This window comes from Lutjanus erythropterus, chromosome 16, assembly GCF_056507025.1.
Source record: "Lutjanus erythropterus isolate fLutEry1 chromosome 16, fLutEry1.hap2, whole genome shotgun sequence".
NCBI lineage: Eukaryota > Metazoa > Chordata > Actinopteri > Lutjaniformes > Lutjanidae > Lutjanus > Lutjanus erythropterus.
Window position 1 is genome coordinate 11,521,314 of NC_139332.1, and position 17,136 is coordinate 11,538,449.

At 38.5% G+C, this 17,136-nt stretch overlaps 1 protein-coding gene across 1 annotated transcript in view; it reads left to right on the top strand.

The window, feature by feature from the left end:
* Window positions 1–17,136, top strand: part of LOC146312761 (triple functional domain protein-like) — a 105,136-nt gene that overhangs the window by 63,832 nt on the left and 24,168 nt on the right. Inside the window, exons 14-33 of the mRNA XM_084739703.1 lie at window positions 1,363–1,554; window positions 3,780–3,949; window positions 6,259–6,433; window positions 6,793–6,988; window positions 9,215–9,381; window positions 9,548–9,667; window positions 9,968–10,159; window positions 10,266–10,415; window positions 10,503–10,617; window positions 10,855–10,970; window positions 11,080–11,202; window positions 11,750–11,944; window positions 12,278–12,393; window positions 13,683–13,749; window positions 13,909–14,018; window positions 15,063–15,132; window positions 15,703–15,792; window positions 15,880–15,972; window positions 16,057–16,168; window positions 16,251–16,441. Of these exons, the coding sequence (XP_084595829.1) occupies window positions 1,363–1,554; window positions 3,780–3,949; window positions 6,259–6,433; window positions 6,793–6,988; window positions 9,215–9,381; window positions 9,548–9,667; window positions 9,968–10,159; window positions 10,266–10,415; window positions 10,503–10,617; window positions 10,855–10,970; window positions 11,080–11,202; window positions 11,750–11,944; window positions 12,278–12,393; window positions 13,683–13,749; window positions 13,909–14,018; window positions 15,063–15,132; window positions 15,703–15,792; window positions 15,880–15,972; window positions 16,057–16,168; window positions 16,251–16,441 (2,760 nt within the window). The remainder of the gene's footprint in view (window positions 1–1,362; window positions 1,555–3,779; window positions 3,950–6,258; window positions 6,434–6,792; window positions 6,989–9,214; window positions 9,382–9,547; window positions 9,668–9,967; window positions 10,160–10,265; window positions 10,416–10,502; window positions 10,618–10,854; window positions 10,971–11,079; window positions 11,203–11,749; window positions 11,945–12,277; window positions 12,394–13,682; window positions 13,750–13,908; window positions 14,019–15,062; window positions 15,133–15,702; window positions 15,793–15,879; window positions 15,973–16,056; window positions 16,169–16,250; window positions 16,442–17,136) is intronic.

A 17,136-nucleotide genomic window follows, 5' to 3' on the forward strand; every position in this document is an offset into this window, starting at 1 on the left:
CATACCTGTGCAAGTGACAAGCAAGTCTCAAGTTACTGTGGTGAGAATCAAGCAAGTCAAGTCGAGTCCCTGCTATATGTCAAACAAGTCAAATCATTTCTCAGGTCAAGCAAGTCACATGTCAAGTCTTGCACAATGCTGATGATTTACCTCACTTTCCACATTTTAATCCATCCAAGGACAGTAGAGTTGCAACAGTTAATCACTGAATCGATTATTAAATTAATCAACAGCTATTTTTATCATCAGTATTTTTTTAAGAAAAAACTCAAAATTCCCTGAATATCTTTGGGTTGTGGGCAAAACATGATATTTGAGGACCTCATCTTTGACTTTGAGACTTACATTATTCAACACTTTTCACTATTTTTGGACATTTCATGCCCCAAATAACTAATCGGTTAAGGAAAACCTACATAGTCTCATTTAAAGTGTTTTAGTTTCACATTGTGGTCTAAATGATGTAGAATTTGATAGTAGTATGTAACTACTACATTTACTCCAGTCCTCAAAGGGAAAATTTGACACTGTCTAGTAATTGTTGATGGTAAATGTGGTCGATTGAAGCAATATATTCCTCAATTTCTGTTATATTGACCACGAAAACTGCTGCTACTGCTTCAAAATCTGTTGCTTGGACCACTGCAATTCACATAAGGACACTTGAACTCCTTTACATTTATTTAATGTCTGTAATTAGTTGTTACTTTACAGATTAAGATTTACATCCAAAACATATCATTATTTTATAAAATATGTGTAATTATGGGTTAAACCAAACACCAGGTTTGGAAATAATGAAAATGATCTCAACCAACAACAACAGTAATACACAGGGGCTTTTTTTTTTCAACAAGCAATTTTAGTCCTGATACTTGAGGATAATTTGCCTAAAATACTTTTACCCTTGTGACATTATCAATGCAGAATTTTTACTTGAAATAGAATACTTTTCTACTGCAGCATTGCTGCTTTTACTTAAGTAAAGAGCCGATGCTAAAACTGATAACAGGGTGTAGAATCGTGTCAGTTCTGATCAGCTGTAACCAGAAAATATTAATATCAACCTTCTGATATCTCACATTAATGTAGCTTTTTGTTCCTTTAGCATCTTTCTCTTCCTCTTTTTGTCACATGCACTTACTCTCTGTCTCTGTTTCCTCTCACTAGTTATCTCTGTTCAGCTCTAGTATTGCCGACTCTCATCAGTGTACACATCTCCTGCGTATCCTGTTTGTCATTTTGTTTCTGCCTCTGCTCTTGCCCTCTCTCTGCTTGTGTTCAAAATATGTTTGACATGCATTATATTGCCTTCCCGGGTTAATCCATCTCCCTCTGTCCTGGTCCCCGGGCTACGTGTAGAATACGTACACCAATGCAGACAAGCTGCTGGAGGCGGCCGAGCAGCTGGCCCAGACGGGAGAGTGCGACCCAGAGGAGATCTACCAGGCCGCCCACCAGCTCGAAGACAGGATCCAAGACTTTGTACGCCGCGTGGAGCAGCGCAAAGTCCTGCTGGACATGTCTGTCGCCTTCCACACGCACGTCAAAGAGGTAGGCAGGCAAGATGACGTAATGCTGAAGTGGATGGTGGGCTGTGTGTTTGTGTGGATGAGAGCTTTCACAGTGCTCTCTGAGCAAGAGGGAAATAATTACAGGATAAAATGAATATGTGTGTATATTGCCACAGACATTTTATAATCTGAGGACAATTCTCCAGTCCTCACTTTATAATTGAGGACAGTTTGGTTAGTATTAGAATCACGTTTACATGGTTTTCCAGGGATGTTTTTGAGACAAAACTGGCAATGACTGGAGAACGTTGCATTTGTGGTTTACACAGTGCACTTGAATATGACAAAATGTGAGTCTGACAAATAAAAGTGTCCAGGGATTTAAATTTTAGAGTGGAACAAAAAAAACAAAACAATTGTGCAAACGACACTGTTTCTTTTGGCACAGGAATTGACATAAAACACTCAGATGCAAATTGTGCATTTTTTCTCTGCACATTTAAATTTCTTGGCTCTATTTTATGATGAAACAGGACACAGAGCCATGATGAAAAAGTGAAGAAAAAGAACAGGTATCAGCAGGTCGGTTAAAAATAGATGAATTTTGATTTGAAAAAAAATATATGAAAATAAGGACTAAAATCCTTTAAAAAGTGTGTTTCTTATTTGTCCAATATAATAATAATATTTTTATCGGTTTGGAGTCACTGGGTCACAACCTATTGAAAAAACTGCAGTTATTTTCTTTTAAAAGTAAATTAATTACACATTAGCAGTCAGAACAGGCATGCTACATGAGACCAATTTAGTACAAATTTTTAATCATAATTCTCACTGCTATAGGAAAATCAGCACAAAGGTATTTGCCTAAAAAACGTTCAAGTTCAAAGTCAATATTTTCATATGCACAGTTAAAAACAAATGTGCCTGTACAAAAAAATTCTTCCTTTGTGTTCCACTCTGAAAACCAATGAACAATGAGACAAATATAAAAGTGAAGAAAATACAAATTATAAAAAGATTGAAAGTATGATTATAAAAATAGAGTATCAAATATACGTGTTATATACAAATGTTCAATATACAAAAACTGCTGTCTGAAACTGTGCAAAGTAGCAGCACTGTAGGAAACAGCAGCATAAGTAGAAAAGTCTGTCAGAAATACTGTGCAAAGTGTGAATATGAACAGCATGAATGTGCAGAGTGCAGTTATGGTGTGTGCAAAAAACTTATATGTGAAAAGTGAGCTTCTTTTGTAGTGTGAAGAGGGTTAAGGTTGTCTGCAGGGGCAGAGGGTTTGATCTGTTGATCAGTCTGATGGCCTGAAGATAAATCTCTCAGCCTAGAAGTCCTGCATTTCACACTTCTGTACCTCCTGAAAAGCCTTTGCATTTTTGCTATTTTGTCAGAATTTTCAACAAAGGTGGCAGCTGCACCTTTGAGATAGGCAGGAGAACCCTGGGTTTAGACGAGGGTGAATATTGAGGTTAGGGTTGACCATGAAATTTAGGCAAAGAAAGGTGATAATGATGCTTCTGTACTGTGCTACAGCTAGCAATTATTTTCATTATTGATTAAGTCAGCAGATTGTTTTCATGATTAATCATTTAACCTATAAATGTCAGATTATGAAAAATACTCATCAAAATTTCACAGAGCCCAAAGTCATTCCTTCAGATTGCTTCTTTTGTCCAACTAGCAGTCCAGAAACCAGAAAAGCAACAAAACCTTACATTTAAGAAGCTGGAACCAGCAAATGTTTGGCATTTTTGCTTGAAAAATGATTTAAATGATTAATCAATTATCAAAATAGTTGGCAATTAATGTTTTTTTTTTCAATTGGCTTAGCCTTGCAGCTGTACTATAAACAGTTTTCGTATTCCAGAAGCAAAATTGTGTTACTGATGTTACATGTAAGGTTGTGATCACAACGTGTAAATGTGTGTGTTGACGTGTTTTAATGTTAAGCCTGTCAAACAATGTGTTCAACTCAGTTTTGATAGAATTAAATTTTACACAGGTCTACCTAAATATTTTATGACACTTACCAGAAAAGCATGTGTTAAGAACACAACAAGAAACAACTAGTGAACGTTCACATTGTACCAGCCGCTCAGTAGATTGCCATTGTTTTCTATTTTTTTGTGCCTGTTGAATGAAGCAAATCTACCAGCCACCTGCATATTTCTTACCAGCATTTGGCTGATGGCTGACTGGTGCTAATTTTGTGCTTTAATACACATGCTAATACATGTCTTCCTGCAGCTGTGGACATGGCTGGAGGAGCTCCAGAAGGAGCTGCTGGATGACGTTTATGCAGAGTCGGTGGAGGCCGTCCAGGATCTGATCAAACGCTTCGGCCAGCAGCAGCAGACCACACTGCAGGTCACCGTCAATGTCATCAAGGAGGGAGAGGATCTCATCCAGCAGCTCAGGTAGAGATGAATATACCTGACTAAAACTGAAACCAGACGAGCTGTATTTAGATTATTTTCAGAGCTTTATAACCAGCAGCAGTGAAAGAAAACAAGATAATAATGCACATGCTTTACAACAAATGATGCAGGAAACAATGCAAAAACAGGTCTTCTTACATAATGAACCTCTAGTCTTGGCTGGCTAATTGAGACATGGTGTGATTTGGAATAAAAATGTGTATGAATGTGTAAATATATGCAATGAAGTAGTCTGTCAGTGTAAATTTAAAAAGAGATGCATGAAAACCCCAAAAAAGAAAGCGACGGAGAGGACGGAAGGAGGTGTTGTAGAGTTGGACACAGTTGACCCTCATTGTCCAGCTTCTGTTTTTATACAGAGGATGTTCCAGTCCCTCATCTTCCTCCCTCTTCATCCACCCCCTTTGTTCTCTTCTCGTTCTCTCGGTGTCTTTCTCTCCATCCTTCTCTCTCTGGTGTATCGGCTCCACAGTGAATTCTTACATAAGTCCGCTGCCACACAATTAGACACGCGCTCATAAAGGCAGTTTTCCCAGGAGGCAACTGTAACTCCACACACCTTCAGCTAGTGTGTGTGTGACTGTGCTGTACGTGTGTGCACACGTGCGATCATGAATGTGCGTTTGAGTGTGGGAGTGCATCTGTCATGCTGATTAATCGACCTGAAGCCAATCAGAATCCGTCTGACCTCTACTGTCTTTGCTTACTCATGCTTTGCCTCAGTGGTGTCTGTGTGTTCTGCATCATGCATGTGTGCATCTGGTGGATTGATGAATCAGAATCTGTGTGACCTGCTTCACTTTCCTACTCAGATAAACTCTGAAGACTCTGAGATTTTAAACCACTGTCGGCCTTTGATTAAAGTTTATCTATCAGACATTCTGAGTTTATTTTTGTTATCCTACTGATCAGTGTAATTCAGATTTCCTGTGGAAATCAATTTAGTATGAAATTATTCAACAATTTAACAAACAGAAAAATAATAATGACTTTATTTATATAGCACATTTAAAAGCATAATTTATAAACTGCATTGACAGACAAAGCAAGAGCAAGGGAGCAGTATAACAGCAGTGTGGCCAAACAAAAACAAACAGACAAAGTAAAGCTAAAATTGGGGTAAAAATAAAAATATGAAGCAAAAGACACAAAAACATAGGAGGAAAATAAGACAGAATTATAACAGAAATAAGAATAATAAAAACAAGGAAAAAGTGACAATATAAATAAAGAAAGAATGAAGAGATGACATGATGTTGTCTTGTCAATATAAATAAAAAAAGAATAATTAAAAAGATAAAAAGGTAACATCATGTAATGTCAATAGAAATAAAAATAGAAGATTAAAGAGAAAGTGTCACATAAAAGTAAGGGAAAACGAACAAACAAAAAAAGAAAAACAAGGAAGAAGTAACACCATCTAATATCTGGAACAATACTGACTAGACTTAGTTGAGAAATGAAATCCATTTCATAAAAGTAATCTGTATCTACTAGAGGATTCATCATGACACAAAGGAGATACTTGTGATTTACAAAAATAAATGTGAATTAGATCTGGAATGAAATTATAAGAAGATTTTGTTGAATTTTGTTATGATGGATAAGGCAGGATGTGGTCCATATCTTCTGAGACCGCCGCAAAATATGTGGTGTTGTTGTTGTTGTTGTTGTTTTGAGGGGAGAAAATGAAGCATGAAATAATACAATCTTAAATATACTGTAGGCTCTACCTTTAAACCAAGTGAACAAACTGTAGAAAATTGTTGACCATCATGTTAGATAAAAACAAACATTAAAGGCTGGGTATGGTAATGGTAACCTTTTAATTGTTTTAATCAAACTAAATTCACCAACTTACAGTATAACAATATGTGTATGTAGGTATCTTTAAAAGTATATTATAGTACAGCATGTACCCTTGGTTTTTGCATTAGTTAATTCATTTTACTCAATAGTATTTTATACATTCATTCTATACTCAGTTGAGTCAAAGCCTGTATTTGCTTTGCAAATAAAAAAAATTAGAAATTAAGAGAAATCTTAAGATTAAATTATGTTTGCTTTCTTCAGGCTGACATTTCCACAATTTAAATTAAATGGGCATCCATTTCTGAAATCTACTGCTTTGCTGTATTACAGCTGAATAAGCCACGGGAAACTGTGCTATGCAGCAGTTTCTAGAGTTCGCTTGGCGTCGTGCCCAACTGTTTCTTTATGACTGTTTTTTTTAAGTGCACAGTGCAGCCTCTCACTGCCTATTTCTTAATTGTGTGTTTCTGTTCCAGGGATTCGGCCATCTCCAGCAACAAGACGCCCCACAACAGCTCCATCAACCACATTGAGAGCGTCCTGCAGCAGCTGGACGAGGCCCAGGCCCAGATGGAGGAGCTCTTCCAGGAGAGGAAGATCAAACTGGAGCTCTTCCTGCAGCTCCGCATCTTCGAGAGGGATGCCATTGATGTGAGTCTTATTTAATATTAATCATTTCAGTTTTATTTAATGGAGAAATATGTATTTACTGTACTGAATCATAAACTGACTGATGCGTCATCAGAGTTTAATGAGACATGCAAAGTTGAAATACCGGCTGCAGTTGATCAAATTACAGTGTATGACTAGTTCTCGCTTGTCGGAGTCATTTAATTTAATGTTGCATAACCTAGTTAATATACTGTTTGTCTCCATTTCACTATTTGAACTGCAGTTGGCATTTTTAAATATGTAAATATTTCTCCTTTAAAAAAAGCAGATCCAGTGTCAATAAATACCCAAGGTGTGTGAGGCCTCTGAAAAGTTTGAATCTTATTGTCCTTCCTCAGATCATCTCTGACCTGGAGTCATGGAACGAGGAGCTGACAGGTCAGATGAATGATTTCGACACGGAGGACCTGACGCTGGCAGAGCAGAGGCTGCAGCACCACGCTGACAAGGCCCTGACCATGAACAACCTCACCTTCGATGTCATCCACCAGGGACAGGAGCTGCTGCAGTACGTCAACGAAGTCCAGGCCTCTGGTGAGTACATTACCCTCACTGCATTGTACATAGAGCATCACACAGGGTTCATATGAAAACTTGAAAATTGAAGGGAAAATGCTTCATTTTGTTATATTTTTAAGGTTAGGAATATGCTTGAATTTGAATAAACTCCTTGATTTTCAAGATAAACTGGTGTTTCATCAACCGAATCACTTCTACAAACCAAAAATCTTGTAATGTAATATATAAAAATCTTCTTTGCCGTGCCCATCTTTCTAATTGCCTGCCAGTCAAAACATCACTCATCATGTCAGAAGCTGTCATTGTTGACCTGGACTGCCACCTGCTGCCTGCCGTGAAGCTGCCCTGCTACTGAAATTTAGTGCTGACTCACAAAAATTGACACGTTTTTGAAAAGGAAAAGACCTGATGAGCTGACAAAAGCCAAGATTGGCTACAGTGCTCCACACGGGTACTCCACATCACTTGAAACAAAAGCGCCCTACAGAGGTCGAAAAAACAGTTGGGTTTTTAAAGACAAGTTGAAAAGGGGGGTCCCTGGCCATATGCTAATTTTATTTGGAGGGCTCTGGCATGGAAAAATTGGCATGGGCACTCCTGGTTTAGGCACTTTGAAAAGTGCTCAAATTTTATTTTAAAACACTTTACAAACCCTGACCTGGTCATGCAGGGTAGCCAAAAGAGCAAAGAACAAAAAACATTGTACGATGAAAACTCAGTTGAGGTCTGTAGATGGAATTAACAATCACCTTATTTGCATGTATTTCCCATTTACTGCAGATTGTTTTGGTGTCTTTGATTAGCTTTCTGATCAGCTGGAAAAAAAGCTATCTTTCCTTGCGTTTTTTGTTGTTATATACAATTTCTTAAAATTGTCTCCAGGCATTAAATTGCTTTAAAAGTCTTATGAAATCTGTTCATACCTGATACCTCTGAACCCCTCCTCCTTCTTTGATCCCGCTCTTATAAGCTCTTACATCTCAAATGCTGTGAAGTAGAAGTGAAGAGACGTTTGACTGTCACCTGGTTGCTGCATCAGACATCAGTCATCGTTGAGCGGAGGGTTAAAGCAGGATGCAGCTCGTGTTCGCTTTTGCTGCACAGATTTCTGAGTTGGCTACATTAGTTTAATATTGATACTGTGTAGGTGTCGCGGGTCAGATTTGGTCAGCGTTTGTGATGAGAGGCACCCACTCACCAACCATAATAACTCACCTGTGATCTCACATGCTAATAGGTGCTCTCTAAAACAGCACAGAGAACAGTTACATCACGTCACGTGTATTGAAACATATACTGATCATATTCAGTTGTTAGTATGGAGGTAAATATGCTTTCTAGGACTACAGGGCTGCAGCTAACAGTTATTTTCATTATTGATTAATGTGGTGATTATTTTGTTAGTAATCATTTAGTTGTTTGGTCTATAAAATGTCAGAAAATGTTTTCCAAAGCCTAAGATAATGTCTCAAATGTCTTATTTTTGTCCACAACCCAAAGATATTCAGTTTACTGTCACAGGGGAGTAAAGAAAACAGAAGACTTTCACATTTGAGAGGCTGAGATCAGAGAGTTGCGACATTTTTAATTTTTTAATTTTTGTTAATTACTTCGATTATCAAAATAATACTCATTTAATTTAATAGTTGATTGGTAATTGATTAATCGTTGCAGCTCTACGGTACGAATACAAATGTGAATAATGATTTAAAAAAGGCAATTCCCTCAATATCAAAACTACATATTTTTCCTCTGGCCCATAGTGGTATTTATCTATTTACATTGGTGTGAGTTGCAGAGTTCTGGAGATATCAGTCGTCTGGAGATGTCAGTGTTCTCTCAGTTATACTGAAACTGCTTTCATTCTGCTGGAGAGGAAGTTGTTCTGACATGAAACTGCTCACTACAAGGTCTGTTTATTGTCTTGAGGAACTGGATCATGATATCTGGAAAGAGACATTGGCACTGAATTTTTCAAATGTATTTTGTTGGCGCTTCAAGCGCTGGAAGCTGACTGCCATTGAGTCCCACTGTATTTGAGAGGAGGCATGTCTACAAACAATCTAGATGGATAAACGGCACAACAGGTCAGAGGAAAAATATGTATTTTTGATTTTGCAGTGAACCACCCCTGTCGAGAACGAAGTTAATTGCAGGGCATGTAGTCATAACTTCAACTAGCATAGATCAAAGTCTACTGTATCCATCCAGAGCTAACATCAGTGTGCATCTCGCCTCCAGGTGTGGAGCTGCTGTGTGATCGGGACGTTGACATGGCTACGCGAGTTCAGGACCTACTGGAGTTTCTCCACGAGAAGCAGCAAGAACTCGACTTGGCAGCCGAGCAGCACCGCAGGCACCTGGAACAGTGTGTCCAGCTGAGACACCTGCAGGCTGAAGTCAAACAGGTAGGAGACATAGTTACATACCTGAGGAAAGGCGCCATCTGCAGGCCAAGATTTTGCAACTACAGTATAACTGCAAGAAAACAGATTAAAGAACCCTTGTCTTTGGTACCTTGGTTACAATGATTTTCATGTTACAAGTACATTTTTTGTTTCTTTTTTTTTTCAGGTTCTGGGTTGGATTCGTAATGGCGAGTCGATGCTGAACGCTGGTCTAATAACAGCCAGCTCACTGCAGGAAGCTGAACAACTGCAGAGAGAACATGAACAGTTTCAACACGCCATCGAGGTGAGATGGTGTTAGTTAATTACGAGTTTCACCATCCGTTATGTTTTCAGTTCAAAGTCTGAAGCTAGATTTGACTTAGTTAATTGCTCAAGGGCTGCAACTACAGAAACCAGAAAACGGTCACATTCAAGAAGCTGGAAGCAGAGACTTTTGACAGTTCTTCCTAGAACATTACTCAAACTGATTATCAAACTAGCTGGCAATTAATTTAATGGTTGACAACAAATTGATTAATCTCTGCAGTTCTAAATTGCTTATTATTTTGGTCCCATCCTTTCGCCACCTCCTCCCTCTCTGCAGAAAACCCACCAGAGTGCCCTGCAGGTTCAGCAGAAGGCGGAGGCTCTGCTCCAGGCAAACCACTATGACATGGACCTGATCAGAGACTGTGCCGAGAGCGTGGCCTCCCACTGGCAGCAGCTCATGCTGAAAATGGAAGATCGACTCAAGCTGGTCAACGCCTCAGTGGCCTTTTATAAGACCTCTGAACAGGTAGGAGCATTCAGCATTCAACTGTGACAATTTATTTGTCTCAAAAAAAAATCCCCTGCAATTAAGTCTTTTCCGCAGACGACAAAGAAAGTGTTTGTTTCCACAGGTCTGCAGCGTGCTGGAGAGCCTGGAGCAGGAGTATAAGAGAGAGGAGGACTGGTGTGGAGGAGCTGACAAACTGGGACCCAACTGTGAAACGGACCACGTCACCCCCATGATCAGTAAACACCTGGAGCAGAAGGAGGCCTTCCTCAAGGTAACATACAACAAAATCAAAACAAACCCTAAACATGGTATCAAGTTAAGTGTCTGATCTGTGTGCGTGTGTTGATATTTCTATCAGGCTTGCACTCTGGCCAGAAGAAATGCAGATGTCTTCCTCAAGTACATGCACAGGAACAGCGTCAACATGCCTGGGATGCTGAGTCACGTCAAAGCACCAGAACAGCAAGTTAAAAGTGAGTGTCAGAAAATACATTGACTGTACAAAAAAATTACCAATAACATGTAAGTAATAACAAATAAGTTAATTGCAGAGCAAGTTACAGAAGTGAGAATACTGTCTGCTTAACTCTTTAACAAATCTGTGTTATTGTTATGTGTTGCCAGGATGCACCACTGATTAAATCTTTTCAGTTAATTTCGATGCTGAATATCTAAATTTTGAGTGTTTTCTGTGTTTCTGTTGCGTTAAGATATCCTCAATGAGCTGCTACAGAGAGAGAACCGTGTTCTCCACTTCTGGACCATGAGGAAACGACGACTGGACCAGTGTCAGCAGTATGTCGTGTTTGAACGCAGCGCCAAACAGGTACGTGAAAAACAACAACAATGTAACAACACACTCCCGCATATATATTGCTCCCTGTTGCCATGTTGTCGGACAGTACATGTAATCCTGCGTGTGTGTGTGTCTTCAGGCTCTGGAGTGGATTCATGACACTGGGGAATTTTACCTGTCCACACACACCTCCACTGGCTCGAGTATCCACCACACACAGGAGCTGCTGAAGGAGCATGAGGACTTCCACATCACAGCCAAGGTTGGCCTCACACACAAACAAGAATGTCACCTATTGATGTATTTTATTTACATTTGTGTGTTGCAGTAGAAAAGCTTCATGGAAAACAGCAAAATTTGAAAAAAACTCAGTTTTGCAAAAAAAAAAAAAAAAAATACAAATTTACATTCACTTTTTGAAAAAGTTTACACAACACATTGTCAGCACAATGCATTGAGCAGTTGTCTTGGAAACCTTGTATTTCAGACGCATTTTTTTTTTAAGTGTCATGATTTTAAAATGGCTGTATTGTAAAGATGTAATCAAAAATTTAATCAAATAATCCTTGACAATGTAACTTTAATCTAATTACACATTTTTGAAATAATAAATATAATTCCATTTACATATAATCTGTTACTATCCACCCCGATAATCGCATCACAGTAGTGAATGGAAACAAGCATTCACTTGCCTTTTCTTTTGCCGGTTTACTCAAAATGTGGTGATACATTTGGATGGAAGCGTGGCTATTGCATGTGTCCTGTGTATGTGTGCACTTGTAACACTCTCCCTCTCTCTCCTGCAGCAAACTAAGGAGCGTGTGAAGCTGCTGATCCAGCTGGCTGACGGCTTCTGCGAGAAAGGCCACAGTCATGCTGGGGAGATCAAGAAATGGGTGACGGCTGTGGACAAGCGCTACCGAGACTTCTCCCTGCGCATGGACAAGTACCGATGCAGCCTGGAGAAAGCCCTGGGCATCTCTTCAGACTCTAACAAGGCAGTGAGTGGTCACGTCTAATTACTCTTATTGCTTATTTATTTTTCTCAGCATGTCATCTTTAGCTTTTAACAGTTTTGATTTTGTATCGTTTTAGCAATGTGTTCTTGCTTTATGCTACCTCCGAGCTTTACTTTGATGATTTTAGTTGTCTTCTCTTATCATATGTCTGCACCTCAGCACCAGTGTAAATGAGGGTTCACCTTTTTTATTAAATAAAATAAAATAATGATAAATGATTATGTTTTGTCAGGAAGATACAGGTGTGTGAAAATCAGTTAAGTCTATCTGTCTCTTTAAATAACTTAAAACTTTGTCTTTGTCTGCCTGTGTCAGAGTAAGGATCTCCAGCTGGACATCATCCCAGCCACGGCTCCAGGGTCAGAGGTCAAGCTGCGGGATGCCGCTCACGAGCTCAACGAGGAGAAACGCAAGTCAGCGCGCAGAAAGGAGTATGTCACCACTTCTTAACTACTTTCAGATACCAGAAAAACAGAAGAATTGTTCAGAGCAGGTTTATAGATGAAAAACTGAACTAAATGGTTAATAGAATCGCTAGTTTAAAGTAGTGTAGCATCTCTCTTTAGATTTTCTTTAATCTACAACACTTAGTTAGAACATGCACAGACTCCCATAGTAGTGATAGTAAAAATATTGAATAAAGACTGAATCATCTATAGATTGGTCCAAAGTTTGGAGGAATGTCACTCGTTCTTCACAAAATCCAAATCATAAACTTGAACTTCATATATCAAACTTGTTTTACATCAAATGTTATGTTTTATGAAGAATATAACTTCGTCTTCATGCTGTACCCTATGTGATTTGAGCCAAATGGGGTCTGTTTTTAAATATCATGTGGTATTGTCCATCAGTTAGGGCAAAATTTTAACCATACTCAACATGTGACAGCTGTGGCTAACAAGCACACACTGTTGCAAAAAAAAAAAGAAAAAATGTTTTCAGGTGATTATTTGTTGATGTACACCTGCTGGAAAATGAAATTTAAACAGTGGTCACAGAAAGAATAATTGAGCACTAGGTTGAACCTTTTAAAACTGTTTAGCATTTAACCTGCAGAGCTAAAAGCCCCACTTCTGAAAAGTACGTGTTCTGCATACATACTAAACAAATCGTAGCTAGTCAGCGTTTTCACTGCATTTTACCTCCTGTTTGAAATATATTTTATTGCCCCAAAGGACGAGTAATTAAACGTTTGGCTCTGTGCCTAAAACACACAGCAGAGCAGCCTAATGCTTACTGAGATGGTCCCTTATAAGAAGGACACAGGTTCAATTGATGCACCCGTCATTGTCCTTGTCAACAGTAATGTCAACACTGAAGCCCTACAGCTGTAAGTGGCTCTGAGTAGAGAGTGAGCTCAATGTAAATGTACATGCATAATGGATTTATGTGTCTTCTTTGCTGTGCTAGCACAAGAACTGCAGACACAACAGCCGTGCTCCATAACAGAGCAGATCTGCACTTGGTGCACAAAAGGAAAAGCAGACTGCGTCATTTTCTACGAGCAGCAGCACAAATCATCAGCATGATTTCAGTCATTCATGGCTGCTTTATGACCAAGTTTTACAGCCCGTAACTCTTTCATTATTCATTAGCGTAAATGGATGAAGCAGACAGGCTGAAAGAGAGCCACTGGCGATTTATCATCCAGTGGATGAGGACAGTATGACAATTGCTAATTTGGTGCTTGTGTGTGTCTTTCTGTGTGTGCGTCTAGGTTCATCATGGCAGAGCTGATTCAGACAGAAAAAGCCTACGTGCGAGACCTGCGGGAGTGCATGGATGTAAGTCCAGCTTCACAACCCACCGCTGTGAACCCGATTCATGCCAGAATTGTGCAACGGCTTTTCTCACGAAAATTTGGAAACCTATCGGAACCCCGTTGACAAGCTTGGTTAGTTTTGTTGTTGTTCTTATCATCTTGTCTTCTTTACTCTGTGCAGACGTACCTGTGGGAGATGACCAGTGGAGTTGAAGAGATTCCACCAGGAATCATCAACAAGGAGCACATCATCTTTGGAAACATGCAGGACCTCTATGAATTCCACCATAAGTAAGAAACTCCTTTCAAGACTTCAGTCCCTCTGATTTATGTCAGAATCTAATTTTAAACTGGACTTGGACTCCAGTGTAATAGCAGAGACCAAACACTTTGATGCAATTCATATCCTGAGTAAAGTAAAATCAAGTTTAAACAAATATTAATAGTAGAGCATTAAAACAAAGTTTAGTATCATTAGCAACTTCTTAAGCCACAGTTCCTCTAGATAACACTGTATATTGAGCTGCTTGTAATAGGTGTTAGATAATAGGTAATAAGGCCCTCATAAGTCCTTAGAAGATGCTCATTAACACCAATACATGTCAATAAGACTACATAAGTGTTAATAATACATCATAAACATGTTTATTGTCAGCTTATAAGACAGTGTAAGCATTTATGAGAAATTTAACACTTTATAGACCGTTGAGTTGCCTATGATGTCATTGTTAAACCTTTACTAAACTTTTGTTGTTGCTCTATTAAGATTTCGATATACCTTATTATGCATTTTTTAGCAATAAATATGCTTTTTGTGTGAACAGTGCTTATTAAGGTTAATAAAGCCTTTATAATTTGCATAATAAAGGATATTATAATACACATAATGCCTAATAAAGGCTTTATTAACTCTAATAAGCCTTGTTCGCACTTAATCCAGGAATAAATTAATAAATGCAGAACAAAGTATGTAGACATTTTGATGAAGCAACAAAAGAAACTCAAGGTTTTTGTAAGCATTTTAAAGCTGTCTGTAAACTGTGTCTTATATATACTTTATAAGGTAACAATAAACAGGTTTATGACACATTATTATTATTATTAACAATTGTATATGCTTATGTTTGTAAGCATGTTAACAGGACTTCTAAGGGCCTTACTACCTTTAATTAACACTTATTTCAAACACCTTAATATAAAATGTTACCGTCCTCTATAGTGACAGCGATATATAGACTTGATGTTTTATTTTTAAGTTTGGAATATTTCATTTCATGAAGCTGTCATTCTTTTGCTATTTCTTACATTTTGATCTCTCATTTCTTGTTTTGTCAGCATCTTTCTCAAAGAGTTGGAGAAATACGAACAGCTGCCGGAGGATGTTGGGCATTGCTTTGTCACATGGGTATGTATGGTTTGTTGTGTGTCCTCAAACCTGCCATTCAATAAATATATTAAGTATCTTGTACTGCATCAATGGGCATTAAGATGTTTAAATACTTTATGTAATTAAGCAAAAATATTTCAGATATTAAGCTCACATGTATATTATAAAGATACGACAAGGAATTTTCATATTTTTATCGGTTTCCACAAAACATGACGTCAAAAATAAAATTATCTATGTAAAAAATTTACTGCTTCACTTTAACTGGTTAAAGAACTACTCATTGTAACTTTACCTGGGGAATTATAAACATGAGTCATTTTGATTTCAAGGAGAATCTGACCCAGTTGCAGAAATCAAGAATAACTAGATAGAAACAGACGAGTTTCTTTCTGATGGTCTCATTTGCTTCTGTAGGTTATATAGAAGCATCGGTATTAAAAAAGTTCCATAACCAGTTTAAAACTCTTTCTAGTAGGTTAATGTATAACTGATTGCTTGTAGATTCATAAAGCATTCTTAATTTCAGTCACTGTCAACTTTGATCATCTTTCAGGTTATAATCACATTCTTTCTCTCTGCATCTAGGCTGATAAGTTCCAGATGTATGTGAACTACTGTAAGAACAAACCAGACTCCACCCAGCTCATCCTAGAGCATGCTGGGAACTACTTTGATGTGAGTATGGCTTGTGGCTGTTAAAATGACATTATACGGTCTTTATCAGTGACGTCCGGTCACGTGACTGTTCTCTTCTCTATGCAGGAAATTCAACAGAGGCACCGACTGGCCAACTCCATCTCCTCTTATCTGATCAAACCCGTGCAGAGAATCACCAAGTATCAGCTCCTGCTGAAGGTGACGCACCGTACCAAATCTCACTGCTGTGATGGCCAGCGGCATAGTTTCTTGTTGTCATGGTTACTCTGTGTGTGTGTTTAGGAGCTGCTGACTTGCTGCGAGGAAGGCAAAGGAGAGATCAAGGACGGCCTGGAGGTGATGCTCAGTGTTCCGAAGAAAGCCAACGATGCCATGCACCTCTCTATGCTGGAAGGTGATTAACACACACTGATCATTATCTACCTATCTATTTAAAGAGTTTCCCTGCTAATAGCCCCCCCCCCCCCTTCTCCCAGGTTTCGATGAAAACATCGAGTCCCAGGGTGAGCTCATCCTTCAGGAATCGTTCCAGGTCTGGGATCCAAAGACTCTGATCCGTAAGGGCAGAGAGCGCCACCTCTTCCTCTTTGAGATGTCCCTTGTCTTCAGCAAGGAGGTGAAGGACTCAAACGGCCGGAGCAAATACATCTACAAGAGCAAACTCTTCGTAAGTAGATGATGGTGAAATGGAGGTAACGGGCCGGGGTGTGACAATTCTCAAAATCTACAATTTGATCTTTAAACTTTTGATTAGACTGTCTGATTGGTTTTATGCCCGAACAGTAGCAATTGTCATTTACATTTTCTAATTCTTAATTTAAAAGATTAAAAAATACAGCTGCAGATTACCGGTCAGCTACACTGTGTCATCTTTTAAGTGTTGTTTTGTTTTATTTTTTATTCAGAAATGTGTTGGATGCACACAAGTAGGCAGGGGTGGAGAGAAAGAAAAAAATAACTGGGAGAATTGCAGATTCTTCTTTTAATTTCAACCCATTTTAGATTTTGTTCATTTTAATTGATTTTTGATTTAGACTTGAAATCATGACACCTCTAGTAACAATGGATATTTGGATGAGATGTTTCTCTTTGCTTACAATAACTACCTTAACTGAATTAAGAACAGTGCATTTAAAGTCGGTCAGGGTTTTGAGTCTTATAGAGGTTCTTAAAAAATGTGATTGGTAGATGATTTAATGAACATTTTTGATGGTTTTAATCAGAGCCTCTTCTCTTCAACTGAAGTACTTTAATATTATAATAATCTAAAATCTAATTGCCACTACTCGAGTGATGGTCACTTGAGACTGTCTCAAGTCTTGACTGTCTCAAGAAATCTCACTTTATTTAAAGTGAGCTGAT